The 18,904-nt window shown below is 38.8% G+C and overlaps 1 protein-coding gene across 3 annotated transcripts in view; it reads right to left on the bottom strand.

Moving 5' to 3' along the window:
* The window catches only part of LOC120861327 (RNA polymerase II-associated protein 3), a 34,850-nt gene extending 25,064 nt beyond the window's left edge, over positions 1-9,786 (bottom strand). The window contains exons 1-5 of one of the 3 annotated variants that reach the window (XM_040236968.1): positions 9,712-9,786; positions 6,931-7,114; positions 6,033-6,173; positions 2,742-2,864; positions 1,854-1,981 (exon numbers count right to left, since the gene is read on the bottom strand). In XM_040236968.1, the coding sequence (XP_040092902.1) occupies positions 1,854-1,981; positions 2,742-2,864; positions 6,033-6,173; positions 6,931-7,083 (545 nt within the window). In that variant the 5' untranslated portion in view covers positions 7,084-7,114; positions 9,712-9,786. Of the gene's footprint in view, positions 1-1,853; positions 1,982-2,741; positions 2,865-6,032; positions 6,174-6,930; positions 7,115-9,691 lie in introns of all 3 variants that reach the window. The other 2 variants (XM_040236970.1, XM_040236971.1) reach the window with 2 other exon arrangements.
* Between the last annotated feature and the right edge of the window lie 9,118 nt (positions 9,787-18,904).

The raw sequence follows: 18,904 nt of genomic DNA, 5'->3' as shown, positions 1-18,904 counted from the left end.
AATTATGCCTTCAGCATACACAAGGAGACAAGCGTGAAAAGCAAACCATAACTTTCAGGAGAAAATAAAAGAGATTGCTACAAACTCAAAGAAAGGGGCTATTTTCACAAATCACACTTTTCAAAGTGCCAACATTTTACGAAAATTAATAAATGAAGCATGTTAAAATAAGAATTTCTGTTCTCTAAGACATCATTTAAAAAAAGAAGATCAGCTACAAACTGAGAGAAGATAAATATTATAAACACTAATTAGTATCCCCCAAAAAAGAATGCTTAAAAATCAACAGAAAAACAGCCAACAGAAAAAAGGACCAAAGATAAAACAAACATATCACAGGAAAATAAAACAGATAAGTGGTGAATAAACACATATTAAGATGTTCAACCACATGAGAAATTGGGGAAATGCAAATTAAGGCCACGATGAATTACCACTTTACATCCCCTAGACTGAAAACAATTCAGAAGCCCCATTATACCAGCGTTGGTAAGGATATGTAACATATATTCTTACACACTGCCAAGGGGAATGTAAGCATGTACAACTATCATTGTAACAACTAGTCACCATCATTAAAAGTTGAACATGTGCACATCCTAAGATCTAGCACCAAGAAACATGTACAGAAGTGCTCACAGTATCACTGTTGTTAAATAATTAAGGGAAGGAGGGTGGGAGGCAGGAAAAGAAAGAGAAGACAAGGAAGGTGAGGAATAAAGGAACCAACCAGCAATCCAGCAATTAGAGAATGGGTACATGATGGTGTATTTCTAAAAAGGAACTGCATATGCATTCAACAGTGAAAATGAGAGATCTATAGCTATTGATATACACAAAACATGAACAAATCTTATGAGATGAACTGAAATATGAAATATAGTATTCAAATAAATAGGCAAGCCACAGAAAACTATATCCAATGATATACTTTTAAAGCTCAAAAATAAAGCAATGTTATACAATGTATTAGAGATATACACATATACAATAAATTTTTTTTAATCAAAAGAATGATACACAACTCAACATAGTGGTTAACTGGGAGGGACAAGGGTCAGGATATGGAAGAAAATATCAAAGGTAGCTTTGAAAAATAACGTTCTGATTTTTAAGCTGGGAAGCATGTTCATGCAGATTTATTTTAAATTATTCATCATTTATATATATTGTAAAAATCAAATATTATAAAAGGTAAATATCCCCTAATTTGTCAGGATATTAATAATATAAGTTTCAAAAGATTTTAAAATATGCTATCAAAAGTAGTAAAAACTCAGACACCAATATAATTCATATTTCCAAATAGTAATTAACAGTAAGAACATCTTCCTTGACTGTATTTGGTTTTTTAAAAATTTTTATGCTAGGTCATTTCTCTGCTTAGGATTAAGACCATATACATTTATGTTCTTCAAGACTAAGAATGTATTTTAAGGATCAGTATGACTTCAATGTTGGAACATATTTTAAGCTGACCATAATAAAAGGTCTCTGTATTAAATAGTAAACACAAAATTTTTCAAAATAATGAAGGAAAATTAATTTATAAAGAATCTTTACCCACCTAACTTTTTTTCTTCTGTAAATTAGGAAAAGGGCATCTTACTCAATTTTTATAGGAGGAACACCTCAATAAACTGAGCTACAAGGAGCATGGTTTGAGCACCTGAATGTTTAAAATGGCCTAAGTTAAAGAATTCAGTAAAAGGGAGTGAATAAGAATTTATAGTTGAAAAGAAATGGAAAATGTTCTCAAGCATTCCCACACATTTCATTAAAAAAGATTAAAAAAACAAAAAACAGTCTCCATATGCACATAAAATATTCACACACATTATGGAAAGCCTTACTTTTTCAGTCTGAAGTAAGCCGAAGCTCTGTTTGTTGGCAACACTGGATTATATGGATCAGCATCCATGCCTCTGGTGTAGCACTCAATTGCTTCATCATATTTTCCTTGTTTGAAGTATTTATTGCCCTGTAAAAGCATACAAGTCAGATGCACACTGACATAGAATTCCAGAGCTACTTTCTTTCATTATTCATCTCTTCCTATCTCATTAGCCATGTAATCAAGGCTAATGGTCATAGTTTGGGCCCAATCCAAGAACCCTGGCAGAAAAATGAGTAAAATACCTAGCATTAAATACTTTTTATTCACAATAACCCATAGAAATGCAACAAAAGAAAGGCATCAAGACAATTTTTAATCTGAAGAGTGCCACCTCTTTAAAAAGCAATATAGCCAGTTTAACAATAAAGAGACACTTCTCAGGGAGATGTCATATGTTCCAAAATGCAACCAAAGACGGTCTGTGACATGGAGTAGTGGGATACAATATCCATGTCAAGAATCACACACTGATCTGATTAGTACTTCAGTCTACTACTTAAAGCCCTGGAACAACTCTCTGTACACTCCAAGTACTTTACATATAATAATTCATTTAGTAACACAACCACTCATTGAGGTACAGTAATAATATTAATCTTACTTTACAGCTAAGAAGACTGAATACATACAGGCAACTTAAAAGACCTTGTCACAGGACTTGAACCTGGATAACCTGGTTTCAGAGCATACACTCCTATCCACTATGCTATACTGCCTCCTGATAGGGATATGGCCAAAAACAACTTGAACACCCACTAAATTACACTGTAGAAATCTTGGGGGCCACATGATTTTCTACAAATCCTGCCTACCTAGAGGAGCCAACAGCTAACCCAAAGAGTACCTTTTCTTTCAGAGCAAGAGCCTTTTGTGAATCTACATGAATCCCATCTTCTTCTGACTCGGATTCCTGAGACACAGAATCATGGGTACTCTCTTCTTTGTCAAGTTCATCAAGAATACTATCCTGAAATCAAAAGTAGGGGAACAGTGCCATAATTGCATGACCATTAAAAAAAAAGATATACTGCCCCCCCCAAAAAAAGAACATTCAATAGAACTTAAGTTTTTACAACCTAAGGACTTATAGGCCTATAAAAATAATCCAAATAACCTCTCATTATTAGGAGTTGATTCAGAGAAAAGAATATTCTTATTTAGAAAACCAAGATCCAAACTACTTACATAATCTGACTTTGAACTCATATAAAGTAAACTAAGTCTACAAACCAACCCTAAATCACAAACTATTAGCAGTGAACTACTATTGTTTTACATAAGAGAAGTTTGCAATTAACCCAAATCTATGTAACTGCATCCAAAAGCAGGGAAAGGGTTTCATCTAAAAACCTTTTTTCTTTCTGATTTTTAAAACAACAAAAACTGCTTGCAGAGTACAATTAACTCCTGATTCTCATAGCAACCTATGAGGGTAGATATAATTATCCATGTTTTTCTCTTGAAGAAACTGAGCAATAAAAGTTAGCAAACTCACTCAAGGTCACTCAGCTAGGAAGTGGCCATATGAGGATCTGAACTCAGGCCTCCTCCAAGGAGCTCTCAATAACTATGTTATACTGTTTACCAATGTATTCTGAAATACAGCTGACAATCAAAGAAAATACACAACATGCTCCTCCAGCAATTTCCAGTCTCTTTTGACTGAGACATTCCTTTCACGGTAATAAATCATTTCATGGATTACATCAGTATTTTTTTAACTATTTTTTTTAGTATACATGCATGCAGGCTCAGTTGCTTCAGTCATGTCCAACTCTTTGCAACCTCATAGATTGTAGCCCACCTGGCCTCTCTGTTGATGGAGATTCTCCAGGCAAGAATACTGGAGAGTGTTGCCATGCCCTCCTCCAGGGGATCTTCCCGACCCAGAGATAGAACCTATGTCTCATGTTTCCTGCACTGGCAGACAGGTTCTTTACCACTAGTGCCACCATATATAATAAAAGAATGATTTTTAGTAAGAATTTTGTTTTTTTTGCCATGCCATGAGGCTTGCAGAAACTCAGTTCCCCAGCCAGATATTGAACCTGGGCCACAGCAGTGGAAGCTCAGAATCCCAGGCCACCAGGGAATGCCTGAGTAAGAAATTTTAAACCAGTGAGAATTAAAAAGAGTTCATTAAAGCTCATATAAACAAAAACTTTATTATATAAATAAAATCCTTTCTGTCTTTTACAAGTTATTACTATTCTAAGTAATTTATGTAAGAAAAAAATTGTTGGTAAATTTTAAAATGAAATAAGATCTATGCTTAGTTTCATTAAATAAATGAATATTAAAAGATGGGACTGAGTGACTTTCCTGGCAGTCCAGTGACTCCACGCTTCCACTGCTGGGCTCAGGGAACTGAGATCCTGCCTGTTGCACAGCACAGCCAAAACATTTAAAAAACAACAAAATAACCAAAACAAAACAAAAAGATAGACTGAAATGCAGCTATGGGTTTTAGCATAAAGATTCCAGAAATAGCACCAAAAAAATAAAAAATTAAGAATAGAAATACCACCAGCCTATCAATATGAAAGCCAAGACTGTCCAACCCTCCTACAACATGTAGAAAACTAACAGCAGCAGAACGCCAAGGCCACTGCTCACATCTGAACTAGCATGGAGTGGTAAGTAAACAGCTATATCTTTTACAGATACAATAAAATGACAATGTCAAACAGTGCAGTTCAATCATGAGTGCACTGGCCACACAAGGCAGGAGTTCAATCAATAACTGTTGAGTGAGTAAATGACTGTAGAAAACCACCTCTCTAAGAAATCATCTGACACTGTGCCTTTCAGGAAAGGGCATTATAAGCACATAGCAATTTATGAAAAGGATAAAGGTACATAAGAAGGGGTAAAGTTACAAAAAATGAATGGTTCCATATTTGGAAACCCTTTGGCAGTATCTTCTGATGCTAATGCATATACACTTCTCCAACTACACTGTGCCTCATGTGCACGAGACCAGAAGCATGCAGAACGCCAGTCTAGCAAGGTGAAGCCTACGTTCCTGAGATTAAGATGGCCCTAAGTTTATTGTCACACAGCCCTAACCTAAGACCACACACAAAGGCATTCTCTTAACCATTATTCAACAGGTCCTTCAGCCTATTAAAAAAAAAAAAAAAAGATACTGGTAGAGTCTTTCCTTATATTGTTACTGTCTCAGAATTCTAGCTGTTTAGGGGTTAGACATGGTGAGGAGGAAGGTGGGTGCAACTATGAATGGACAGCACAAAAGAGATCTTTCTGGTGATGCAATGGTGGTTACACAAATCCACTGGTCATAAAATGCCACAGAACTATACACACATTGTACCAATGTCAATTTCCTGGTTTTGATACTGGACTATAGGTAAACAAAGCTTTCCTGGTGGCTCAAATGGTAAAGAATCTGCCAGCAATGCAGGAGACCCAGGTTCAATCCCTAGGATGGGAAGATCCTCTAGAGAAGGAAATGGCAACCCATTCTAGTACTCTTGCCTGGAGAATTCCATGGACAGAGGAGCTCCATGGGCTATAATCCATGGGGGTGGCAAAGAGTTGGACAAAACTGAGCCACTAAAATACATAGTTAAATAAGATGTAACCATTAGAGGAAACTGGGTGAAGAGTTCACTAGACCTCTATGTACTATTGTTGTTTTTTAGTTGCTAAATTGTATCCAACTCTTTTGCAACCCCATGAATGGGTAGCCCACCAGGCTCCTCTGAGCATGGCATTTCCCAGGCAAGAATACTGGAGTGGGCTGCATTTCCTTCTCCAGGGGCTCTTCCTGACCCAGGGATCAAACTCGGCATCCCCTGAACTGTAGGCAGACTCTTTACCACTAAGCCACCAGGGAAGCCCCTTCCACGTACTATCCATGCAAAAAGAAAAAGAAAAAAATAGGAAGAAAAGAATCCAGCTGTTTTAGCCATTATTCACTGAAAGAGGGCCATAGGAGAAAAGTTAATTGAAGAGCTATGTATTTAAGTTTTTATTCCACACAAAATAGTTTATATGAGAAAGACACAGGTCCTAAGGACTTTACATTGTTTTAAATTTAATCCATGACTCTCAACTAACTCCAAGAAAATTTTACTCAAAGACTAAGAAGCACATAATCAGATTAACTTACCACATCAAGTTTTGCCCATGCCTCATAATCATAAGATTTTATCCTGTTTTTTGTGTTTTCATCTTTGGTTTTTTTAGATGACTCTTTAACTTTGCCTTTCTTCTTTTTCCTAAAATTCCCATTTCGAATAGGAGGTAAATTCTAGGAAGGGAAAACAACACGTTTTGAGACAGCTCTGTTACTTTGCTGTGTAACTAGTGATATTTAAAACTCTCACCGAAGGATATTTTCAAATAAAAGTAATTTTAGTTTAGTTTTCAAGTGGTTAGAAATACCAATTCATTTCTAATAAGCTTATGCCTGAAAATTTTAAATCATCCTTTGACAAATACTGAACATTGTTCAGTCATAAGAAAAATATTACCCAGAAATTTTAATTATACACTTAATTTGCAATCCTAAATTAAAAATTCAAAAACTGCTTGACCTTCAGCCTTAATACAATGATTTAGCAACGGTACAATGGCAAACTAAACTGCCTCCACATTACCAACAGTATGAAAAAGCTGTCCACATCTGAATGAACTGTCTTAAGAAAACTGTTTGGTTGAGTCTAGGCACTCTCTGTGTTTAGGGCAATACTGTATGTTAATATATTCATTAAGTATATAATTATATATGCTATTATACAAACCTATTTTATGATGCTATTCATTTACCTTAAGAATTATCACATGGTCTTCCTATGGATTAAGCCTTAAAAATGTCCTAATATATTGATAGTTAATACAATTATTACAAAGACTTTTAAAAGTAGAATTTTTCAAAATGTTGGCAGAAAGTAAATCTCTTTAATTAGCATTTCCACAAAACATTTTAAAGGCTGTGCTTTACTTTAAAATAAATAAATGAAGAGTTTCCCTGGATGCTAAAGTAGGAATTTAATTAAGAAATTTACCTCTTCAGGAACACCATTCTGTCTTCTAAGTTCCATATCCTTTTGTTTAATATCTTTCTCCCAGTTTTCTAAATCCCTCATAAAGTCTTGTAACTCTTCTGCATTTTGTTTCACTTGCAGTTGTAATTCAATCGCTTTACTTGTTGAAGCCATTATGGCTTGCAGAGTTTTGACCGACCAATCTCTGATAAGAATTAAATAGAATTATTTGGTTTATTTCTTTTTTGAAACCTAGCTAATTAATGATTTTTACCTCTTCATTAATGGCCAAGATACATGTAAAGAAAGGAACTTAAAATGATGCAGAAGAAAATATCAGTATATTATATTTTAAATGAGTCAATCAATGTTTGCTGAATCATCAAATGTAAAACAGAAAACTTTGGGCATCCATGCAATGTGAATGAAAGGCAATACGGAGGAAATTACTGAAATTAGCAAACAGCCTATGGTAGCAGAATGGTTGCACATCTCTACAGTTTATAAATTTAGCCAATTACCTCCTTTACTCCTTTTCCTTTCAACATTTACTGAACTTTGGCTATGTAATAAGCCCTATATTAAGATTTAGGGATGCAAAAACAAGACAAGGTCCCTTCTCTAGTGGAGAAGAAAATAATCAAAGTACTGAGTAACAAAATATTATGCTTGGCAGGACTTCTCAACCTTGGGACCATTGATGTTTTGGGCCAGATAATTCTTTGTTGTGGGTCAACTGTCCTGTGCAATTGTAGGATGGTTGGCAACATCCCCAGCTTCTACTAGCTAGATGCCAGTATTACTCCTTTCCCTCTGGACTATGACAACCAAAAATGTCTTCAGACATTGTCAAATGTCCCCTGGGAAGCATAAAAACCCCTGGTTGAGAACCGCTGTGCTAGAGGCATGTATAGACGCTACAGAGCTGACCACAGAGAACAGATATAAATCAGATGGTAGGGCGGTAGGTTTAAGCAAAGAGTCACCAGAGCTGCTGCAGTTTAGCCATGTTTCAAAAGGGGCCAGTCAAGTGCTTAATGTGGAGGAGTGGGCAGGCAGAATGAGGGACTAGGTGGGAGAAGGATGGAAGAGAAGGCTAAGAAGGAGGATGGGACAGATCGTGAAATGCCAGGCCATGAGATGTGACCAATGATCCGAAAGCCACGGGACACATTAAGGTGGTAAAATAAAAGGGACATGATAATTCATTAGACTGAGAAGTTGGGGAGCAGCTGCCGCTGCTGCTAAGTCGCTTCAGTCATGTCCGACTCTGTGCGACCCCATAGACGGCAGCCCATCAGGCTCCTCAGTCCCTGGGATTCTCAAGGCAAGAACACTGGAGTGGGGTGCCATTTCCTTCTCTAGCTGGGGAGCAAAGAAGGACGCAAAGTCTTAGATTTCTGGTTTGGGAGCCTGGTAAGATTAGTAGTACCATTTTGAGTCAGGAATCATAATTTTAAAGGGAAAAGAGGTTTCAGGATGGCAGAACAAGTGTAAATATAGATTTTTTCAGTTTGGCATAAATTGATTTTGAGCTCTTATGAGATGTCAGGACACAGTAAGTAGTTACAGAGGCCTAGAAATGTAAATTCGGGTGTCACGAGCATAATGGCAGAAGCTACAATCATGAGATTTGGACATGTTTAATTACTGTGACAGTGGAGGAGGAGAGAAGAGAAGAGATCTGCAGAACATTAATATCTAGGGAACAAACAGAGGAAGAAATGCCAACACTAAAAATCAGGCAGTGGCACCTAGAGAGCTGGAAGGAAAACCTGGAGTCACTGTCACAGAAGAGAATTTCCATGAGTTCAAGAAGGCCAAAGAGGTCATATGTGGGAAATAAAGTACATTGTATTTAGTCATTTAAAGATTGTTTAGAGTTCAAATAGGCCATTTTTTAAAGGACAGAAGTAAAATGAGCTGAATAAATGAGATTATATGGGGATTAGTATTTCATCTTTGATAACCTAAAATTGTTCACGAGTATGGAGGGCAGAGGAACTGAAAAACAAAGTTAAAAAGGATACAGGAAAGTAGATGAGTGATGGGGCAAGGTCCCCAGATATGGGGAGGTGAGGGAGAGTTAGGCTGGGAGAGATAGAAGAGATTAGAAAAGGGATTCTCCTAAAAGATGTTTGCAACCTCAGATAGGTCTACTGACCCCTTAGCCTTGCCTCAGGAACTAAATTTAAGCTTTTTTCAGGCAGTGCACACGTTTGATCACATACGTATATCTCATTAAAAAGCAAAACTAGTACAAAGCTTTGCCAAGGGGCTCAAAAACGTAAATAAAACCGCAGCAAGCCACTGAGATAACGTGGGAGGTAGAAACCTGCTCCATTTTACCCATCATCTTTCCGCTCCCACGGAACCTGCGTCCAGGCTGGCAATCAGAAACTTCCAGCGCCTGAGGGTATCACTTTCATACCCAATATGCGGCCGAGCACTGCATATCCACGACTAAGTGGGGCAGACCCCACACAGGTCTTCTCGGGAGAATGGATTCGCGATCCTGGACCACCGCAAGTCGCCGAACGCCCAGAGCACCAGGGATCGAGGGACCGACAGTAAAGCTGACCGTCCAGGCCCAGATTGCTCCGGGCCAGCCACTTCCGAAACGCTCTCCCCGGTGCGCCGCTACCTGGACACCGCCGCGCCGCGCCCCCGCGCACGCCCTCGCCGCCTCACGCGGGACCATGGCAGCACCCCCTCCTCCCGCCGGGCGACCCCAAAAGCCTCCTCGCTACTGCAGCCCGGGATAACCGCAGAGCCGGCTCACCTCACCAGGCCGTTACCAACCCCGCTTCCACTGCGTCCGACCCGCAGCACCTCACGCCCGGCCCCGCCTTCCTAGACTTTCCCACAAGTCCTCGCGCGCTCTCGCCCCGCCCCCTGGAGCCGGGACAGAGCATGCGCAGAAGGTCAGATTCGCTGTGCCCTGCTTTTCAGGGCACTAGAGCATCGACAGCTGTGTTAAGGTAGGGTATGCGGTTTTGCCTGCTTCCAGTGTGACCGTATTTCACAGTAGGTAATACAAAAAATGCAGGATCATCCTGACTTGCTTTGATTCCCCAAATAATAACGCCTTGAAATATTTCCTTGGATTTTCCTCAATTTTGTCTCTAATATTTGCCTTGCTGTATGTAATGGTATTTTACAACCTTTGTGAGTATGATAATCAAATGAGAAAGTTACCCCTTGTCTACCATGAACAGGCTATGTAAACTGGTAACTCTAGCAATTTTTTTTTTAAGTTTTTATATGCGGCAAACGAGTGTTTCAGTCTGACTGCCTTGCACCTTTCAAGTAAACTCTTTCTAAACGAGTCTGAGTCTTGGATGTGTGTCAGTATTAAGATCAGTCATTAGATTTGCCCTGGCCACAAAGAAAACAAGAATATGAAACTTTTAATATTTCATGTTCCTACTTCCTGAATGAGTGAGCTTTCACTTTTCATAGCAACTCGAATTATAAAACAAAAATAATTTTAAAAGAAGCGAAACAACCTTTCTGTTGAAAGAAGCAAAGCTTTCCATTTGAAATAGCCCTCGCTGAGGGATGGAACCCATGCTCCCTTCAGTGGAAGCTTGCAGTCCTAACCACTAGACCACCAGGGAGGTCCCAAAGCAACTATGTTTTTAAAAATTAATTCTGGCAGAGTCAATTGAGAGAGAAGAGGGACAGCTGGCTGCTCTAGTAAAACACCATAGATTCTCTCACACACCTCTCTCTCTCTCTCTCTCTCTCTCTCTCTCGTAACATGATAATCCGTTGCTGGGCAAGTACAGAATCAAAACAAGAGGACTTAGTCAAATAGTCTTGATCGCCCCTCCATCCCCTAACCCTGAGGCTTCCACTGTCCTGCAAAACGCTATGCCTGAATGGCAGCCTTCCTTCTGCAAGGGAGGTTGAAGGCTTTTCTTAGCAGTCATGTACTCATCTAAAAACTAAGAATTCGATAAATAAGGAAAAAGAGAGCATTACTGAGAGCAACCAATACCCTTTATTAAAGGCCTTATTAAGTATTCATTGAGAGAATAGTGAATAAATAAATTAGTCCATACTGTGAGAAATCCAGGCTCACTGTAACCTGAGGAAAAGGGCTGAATTCTGAAATACTGATTCTGCCACTTACTGAAAATGTGATCTGAATGTATCTGTACATTAAGACTTAATCTAAATTGAAATGAAGATAAAAAATACTACTAGAGTGAGAAAGCATATGTAATCAGCCTACTTAGCACAATTTGGGACGTGATAAGAGCTTAACAAATGTTTCCTGTCCCTCCCTCGTGCAAAGGTAAAATCCAGACCCTGGGATTGAATAACTTTCCCCTGCGTCTCTCCCTGTCTCCCACTTGACTACCTGGAAGACCTCTGAAGAGGTCTTTAAGGAGCACAAGTTCTAGGTATCAGGAGATAAAGGTTAAGGTTGATAGCAAGGAAGGTAAACTGCTTATCCAAGAGCAAAATGATATCTGTATAATAAGGGTTTATTCATTGGAAGGACTGATGCTGAAGCTGAAGCTCCAATAGTTTGGCCACCTAATGCAAAGAGCCAACTCATTAGAAAAGACTCTAATGCTGGGAAAGATTGAAGGTAGCAGGAAAAGGGGATGACAGAGGACAAGATGGTTGGATGGTATCACCAACTCAACGGACATGAGTTTGGGCAAGCTCCAGGAGGTGGTGAAAGACGGGGAGGCCTGGAGTGCTGCAGTTCATGGGATCACAAAGAGTCAGACACAACTGAGCAACTGGACAACAACAATAGTAAGGGAGACAAGAATTATTAGAAGGAATAAGCATGCAGTTTTATTTTGCTTGTCTCACAACAATGGTCATATTATCCCCATTCTGATAAGGGCACTGACCTGAATAATTAAGGAATTTTCCCAAATAATCAGCAAATGATGGAGGCTGGTGAGTCAGATCTGGGCAGTCTGACATCAGAGCTGGCCTCTGTGACCCCCTGTTCTGCTGTCCCCAGTCTTGCTCATTTGACTCTGAGCGCCCCTGAGGAAGGGTAAGAGGAGGCTGTGTTATCCACCTGTACTCCGTAACTTACCTTAGGCACTCCTCAGTACCTGGCATTTTCCTAGCATCTGTGGCCTAAATAACATGTTCACAGGTGAGAAGTCTCCTTGTGTCTCTCTGGCACTTCCTCCTCCCTCAGCTTGGTCAGCCTCTGCAACCACAAAAGCTGTAACCAGAGGCACCCTTATGTTCATGATCAAGGGGCTGGTTATCAGGCCCAGGAGCCATCAGTCTCCATTTACCCCCTCATAGGCTATGTGCAATGCTCCTTCCACTTTTTTTTTTTTAAAGACTTTATTTTTTGAGAGCAGTTTTGGGCTTACAATAAAATTAAGATAAATATACAGAAAGTCTCATGTCTACTCGAAGAAGGTGGTCTTTGCCCCTCACCCTTTCCTTGGCTATAAAATTGTAATCTATTTAGTCCTTGGAGCAGAGCTCCCTTGCATCTCCTACAAGAATACTATATTAATAAATCTACTTCTTGCCAAAAAAAAAAAAAAGATGAATGTACAGAGATTTGCATATAGTCCTTGTCCCCCAAATATGCATAGCCCTCCCCTTTTATCAACATCACTCGCCAGAATGGAAAAAAAAAATTTTTTTTTTTACCAAGTATGAACCTACATTGACACATCATAGTCACCCAGAATCCATAATTCAGCTAAGGGTTCACTCTTGGTGTTTGTTACACAGTGGGTTTGGACAAATAACTAATAACTATATATCTATGGTTATAATACTGTACAGAGTGTTTTCACTGTCCTAAAAATCCTCTGTGCTCCACATATTCATCTCTCCCCCTCAACTGCCACTCACAATGACTATTGATCATTTTTACTGTCTCCACAGTTTTGCCCTTTCCAGAAGTCAAATAATTGAAATCATATAATATGGAGTCTTCTCAGTTTGGCTTCTTTCCCTCAGTAATATGAGTTTCAGATTCCTTACAGAGCTTGGTAGCTCATTTCTTTCTAGCTCTGAGTTATATTCTATTATTGGATGCACTATAATTTATTCACCTACTGAAGGACATCTTGTTTGCTTCCAACTTTGGGCCATGATGAATGGAACTATTAAAAACTTCCATGTGCAGGGTATTGTGTGGGTAAAAGTTTTCAGTTCCTTTCATAGTACAATTGCCAAGGAGTGCAATTGCTGGATCATATGGTAAGAATATGCTTAGTTTTGTTACAGAATCATTAAGCTGTCTTCTAAAATGGCTATACCATTTTGCATTTCCACCAACAACGTCTGAGAGTTCCTGTTCCTCCACATCCTCACCAGCATTTGATGTTGTTAGTGTTCTAAATTTTGACCATTATAACAAATGTGTAGTGGAAAATGGTGTGTTTTAATTTCCACTTCCAAAGAATAGCAAGGAGATAAGAAAGCCTTCCTCAGCAATCAATGCAAAGAAACAGAGGAAAACAACAGAACAGGAAAGACTAGAGATCTCTTCAAGAAAATTAGAGATACCAAGGGAACATTTCATGCAAAGATAGGCTTGATAAAGGACAGAAATGGTATGGACCTAACAGAAGCAGAAGATGATAAGAACAGGTGGCAAGAATACACAGAAGAACTGTACAAAAAAGATCTTCACGACCCAGATAATCACGATGGTGTGATCACTCACCTAGAGCCAGACATCCTTGAATGTGAAGTCAAGTGGGCTTTAGGAAGCATCACTACAAACAAAGCTAGTGGAGGTGATGGAATTCCAGTTGAGCTATTTCAAATCCTGGAAGATGATGCTGTGAAAGTGCTGCACTCAATATGCCAGCAAATTTGGAAAACTCAGCAGTGGCCACAGGACTGGAAAACGTTAGTTTTCATTCCAATCCCAAAGAAAGGCAATGCCAAAGAATGCTCAAACTACCGCACTCAATTGCACTCATCTCACACACTAGTAAAGTAATGCTCAAAATTCTCCAAGCCAGGCTTCAGCAATACGTGAACCATGAACTCCCTGATGTTCAAGCTGGTTTTAGAAAAGGCAGAGGAACCTGAGATCAAATTGCCAACATCTTCTGGATCATGGAAAAAGCAAGAGAGTTCCAGAAAAACATCTATTTCTGCTTTATTGACTATGCCAAAGCCTTTGACTGCGTGGATCACAATCAACTGTGGAAAATTCTGAAAGAGATGGGAATACCAGACCACCTGACCTGCCTCTTGAGAAACCTATATGCAGGTCAGGAAGCAACAGTTAGCACTGGACATGGAACAACAGACTGGTTCCAAATAGGAAAAGAACTATGTCAAGGCTGTATATTGTCACCCTGCTTATTTAACTTATATGCAGAGTACATCATGAGAAATGCTGGGCTGGAAGAAGCACAAGCTGGAATCAAGATTGCTGGGAGAAATATCAATAACCTCAGATATGCAGATAACACCACCCTTATGGTAGAAAGTGAAGAGGAGCTAAAGAGCCTCTTGATGAAAGTGAAAGAGGAGAGTGAAAAAGTTGGCCTAAAGCTCAACATTCAGAAAACTAAGATCATGGCATCTGGTCCCATCACTTCATGGGAAGTAGATGGGGAAACAGTGGAAACAGTGTCAGACTTTATTTTCGGGGGCTCCAAAATCACTGCAGATGGTGATTGCAGCCATGAAATTAAAAGATGCTTACTCCTTGGAAGGAAAGTTATGACCAACCTGGATAACATATTAAAAAGCAGAGACGTTACTTTGCCAACAAAGGTCCGTCTAGTCAAGGCCATGGTCTTTCCAGTGGTCACGTATGGATGTGAGAGTTGGACTGTGAAGGAAGCTGAGCGAGCACAGAAGAATCAATGCTTTTGAACTGTGGTGTTGGAGAAGACTCTTGAGAGTCCCTTGGACTGCAAGGAGATCCAACCAATCCACCCTAAATGAGATCAGTCCTGGGTGTTCATTGGAAGGACTGATGTTGAAGCTGAAACTCCAGTACTTTGGCCACCTCATGTAAAGAATTGACTCATTGGAAAAGACTCTGATGCTGGGAGGGATTCGGGGCAGGCGGAGAAGGGGACGACAGAGAATGAGATGGCTGGATGGCATCACCGACTCGATGGACATGAGTTTGAGTAAACTCCAGGAGTTGGTGATGGACAGGGAGGCCTGGTGTGCTTCAATTCATGGGGTCGCAAAGAGTTGGACACGACTGAGCGACTGAACTGAACTGACTATCATTTGAGGTGGAGAATCTTTTTATATGCTTATTTGCCATCTATATATCTTCTTTAGCCTATTGATGGTTGATGTCTGTTAATGTCCCATTCTTTAATTGGTTGTTGACTTTTTGTGGAGTTTCAAGAGTTCTTTTCATGTTTTGGATAACAGTCTTTATCAAATGTGTCTTTTGCAAATATTTTCTCCCCATCTGTGACTTGTCTGCTGAGTCCCTTGATACTGTCTTTCCCAAAGCAGTTTTTATTTTTAATGGAAGTGTAGTTGATTTACAATGTTTCAAATGTACAGCAAAGTGATTCAGTTTTTATACGTATATAGACACACATATATGTTCTTTTTCAGATTCTTTTCCTTTATAGGTTAATACAGGATACTGAATACAGTCCTCTGTGCTACACAATAGAGTCTAAATTCTCAATTTATCCCTCCTCCCTCACTTCCCCCCTTGGTAACCATGTTTGTTTTCTATGTCAGACTAGAAACAGACAAAAAGACGGTGAGTGGGCTGCTGTTTTGTAAGTTAGTTCATTTGCATCTGTTTTTAGATTCCAGATATAAGTGATAATATGATTTTTGTCACTGTCTGACTTACTTTACTTAGATTGATAGTTTTTAGGTCCCTCTGTGTTGCTGCAGATGTCATTATTTCATTCTTCTTTATGAGTGAGTAATATTCCTCTGTGTGTGTATGTGTGTGTGTGTGTGTGTGTGTGTGTGTATCACACCTTCTTTATCCATTCATCTGTTGATGGACACATAGGTTGATTCCATGTCTTGGCTATTGTAAATAGTGCTAACATTGAGGTTCATTTTTTCAAATTAGAATGTTTGTCTTTTCCAGGTATATGCCCAGAATTAGGATTGCTGGATCATATGGTAGTTCTATTTTTAGTTTCTTAACAAACCTCCATACTCTTCTCCATAGTGGCTGCACCAGTTAACATTTCTACCATCAGTGTAAAGGGTTTCCTTTTCTCCACACCCTCTCCACCATTTATTATTTATTGACTTTTTGACAATGGCCTCACTGGTGTGAAGTGATACCTCATTGTGGTTTTAATTTGCATTTGTCTAATAATTAGTGATGTTGAGCATCTTTTCATGTGCCTCCTGGCCATCCAGTATGTCTTCTTTGAAGAAATGTTTATTTAGGTCTTCAACCCATCTTTTGGATTGGATTGGGGTTTGGGGGGTTTTTTTATGTTGAGCTTTTGGTTTTGGTTTTTGGTTTTTCTATTGGGCTACTTATATGTTCTGGAAATTAATCCCATGTCAGTAACATCATTTGCAAATATTTTTCTCCCATTCTGTGGGCTGTCTGTTTGTTTTGTTTATGGTTTACTTTGCTGTGCAGAAGCATTTAAGTTTAATTAGGTCCCATTTGTTTATTGTTGCTTTTGTTTCCATGACTCTAGGAAGTGGATCTGAAAAAATATTTCTGCAGTTTATGTCAAAGAGTGTTCTTCCTATGTTTTCCTTTAGGCATTTTATAGTAGCAAGTCTTCCATTTAATCCATGTTGAGTTTATTTTTTATATGGCATTAAAGAATGTTTAATTCCATTCTTTTATGTGTAGCTATCCAGTTTTTCCCCAACAACACTTATTGAAGAGATTGTCTTTTCTCCATTTTATATTTTGCCTCCTTTATCATAGATTAATTGCACATAAGTGTGTGGGTTGTTTCTGGCCTTTCTATCCTGTCCCATTGATCTATGTTTTTGTGATCTATTTTTGTGCCAGTACCATACTGTTCTGACTACTATACTGTTAGAATATCGTCTGAAGAAGCATGTTTCCTCCAGTTCAATTCTTTTTTCTCAAGATTTTTTTGGCTATTTGGGGTCTTTTGTATTTCCATACAAATTTTAAAACATTTTATTCCAGTTCTGTGAAAAAATACCATTGGTAATTTGATAGGGATTGCACTGAATCTGTACGTTGTCTTGAGTAGTATGGTCATTTTAACAATACTAATTCTTTTGATCTAAGAACATGATATATCTTTCCACTCGTGTTGTCTTAAATTTATTTCATCTTACAGTTTTCAGAGTACAGGTCTTTTGTCTCCTTGTTGCTGCTGCTGCTGCTAAGTCACTTCAGTTGTGTCTGACTCTGTGCGACCCCATAGACGGCAGCCCACCAGGCTCCCCCGTCCCTGGGATTCTCCAGGCAAGAATACTGGAGTGGATTGCCATTTCCTCTCCAATGCATGAAAGTGAGAAGTGAAAGTGAAGTCGCTCAGCCGTGTCCGACTCTTAGCGAACCCATGGACTGCAGCCCACCGGGGTCCTCCATCCATAGGATTTTCCAGGCAAGAGTACTGGAGTGGGTTGCCATTGCCTTCTCCGTTTGTCTCCTTAGGTTGGTTTATTACTAGGTATTTTATTCTTTTTGATGTGATAGTAAATGGGATTGTTTCCCTGATTTCTCTTTCTAATTGTTTGTTGTTAGTTTATAGAAATGCAACAGATTTCTGTGTATTAAATTCTAACCTGAAGCTTTACCAAGTTCATTGATGAGCTCTAATAGTTTTCTAGTGGCATCTTTAGGATTTTCTATGTTGTCATATCATCTCATCTGCAAATGGTGAACAGTTTTACTTCTTGCTTCCAATTTGGATTCCTTTAATTTTCTTTTCTTCTCTGATTGCTATAACTAGGACTTCCAAAACTATGTTAAATAAAAGTGGCAAGAATGGACATCCTTGTATTATTCCTGATCTTAGAGGGAATGTTTTCAGCTGTTTACCACTGAGTATGATATTAGCTATGGGTTTGTAATAGATGGACTTTTTTTATGCTGAGGTATGTTCACTCTATGCCCACTTTCTGGAGAGTTTTTGTCATAAATGGATATTGAATTTTATCAAAAGATTTTTCTGCATCTATAGAGATTATCATACTGTTTTGTTTTTTAATTTATTTATTTGACTGTGCCAGATCTTAGTTGCAGCACGCGGGGTCTTTAGTTGTGGTGTCCAAACTCTTAGTTGCAGCATGTGGGATCTGGTTGCCAGGCCAGGGATTAAACCCAGGGCCCTGCACTGGGAGCGAGGAGTCTTAGCCAATGGACCACTAGAGAAGTCCTGATCATGCAGGTTTTATTTTAAGTTTTTATTGTTAATGAAGTATAGGTTATCAGTTTTTCCTTTCATGGATTGTGCTTTTGCTGTTATATCTAAAAAAGCATTACAGTGACTTCCCTGGCAATTCAGTGGTTAAAATGCTGCACTTCCAATTGAGGGTGTACAGGTTTGATCTTTCTTTTGATTAGTATTATCATGGTATATTTTTCTTTATCCATTTTAAAGTGGATTTCCTGTAGATGACATAGTTAGGTCTCAGGTTTTGATTCACCCAGACAGTCTCTGTTTTTTAATTAGTACATGTAGGACGCTGACGTTCAAAGTGATTACTGACATAGCTGGATTAATGTCTCCCATATTCATTACAGTCTTCTGTTTGTTGCCCTTGTTCTTTGTTCCTAATTATGTCTTCTACTCTTCCTGCCTTTTATGCTTTGAGTATTTTATATGATTTTATTTTCTCTCCTTTCTCAGCATGTCAGTTATACATATTTTTAACTTCTATAGTGGTTGCCATAGTTTGCGATACACATTTACAACTAATCCATGTCCACTTTCAAATAACACTGTGCCACTACATGGATAGTGTGAGTACTTTATAATGACAAAATAATTCCTTCCTCTGTCCCTTTTACCTGTCACAGATAAGTTTATATAATTGAATACATTGTTGCTATTATTATCTTGAA

This window comes from Oryx dammah, unplaced genomic scaffold (assembly GCF_014754425.2).
Source record: "Oryx dammah isolate SB20612 unplaced genomic scaffold, SCBI_Odam_1.1 HiC_scaffold_11232, whole genome shotgun sequence".
Taxonomy (NCBI): Eukaryota; Metazoa; Chordata; class Mammalia; order Artiodactyla; family Bovidae; genus Oryx; species Oryx dammah.
The sequence above is the reverse complement of the archived record's forward strand: the minus strand, read 5'-3'. Positions and strand labels throughout refer to the sequence as shown.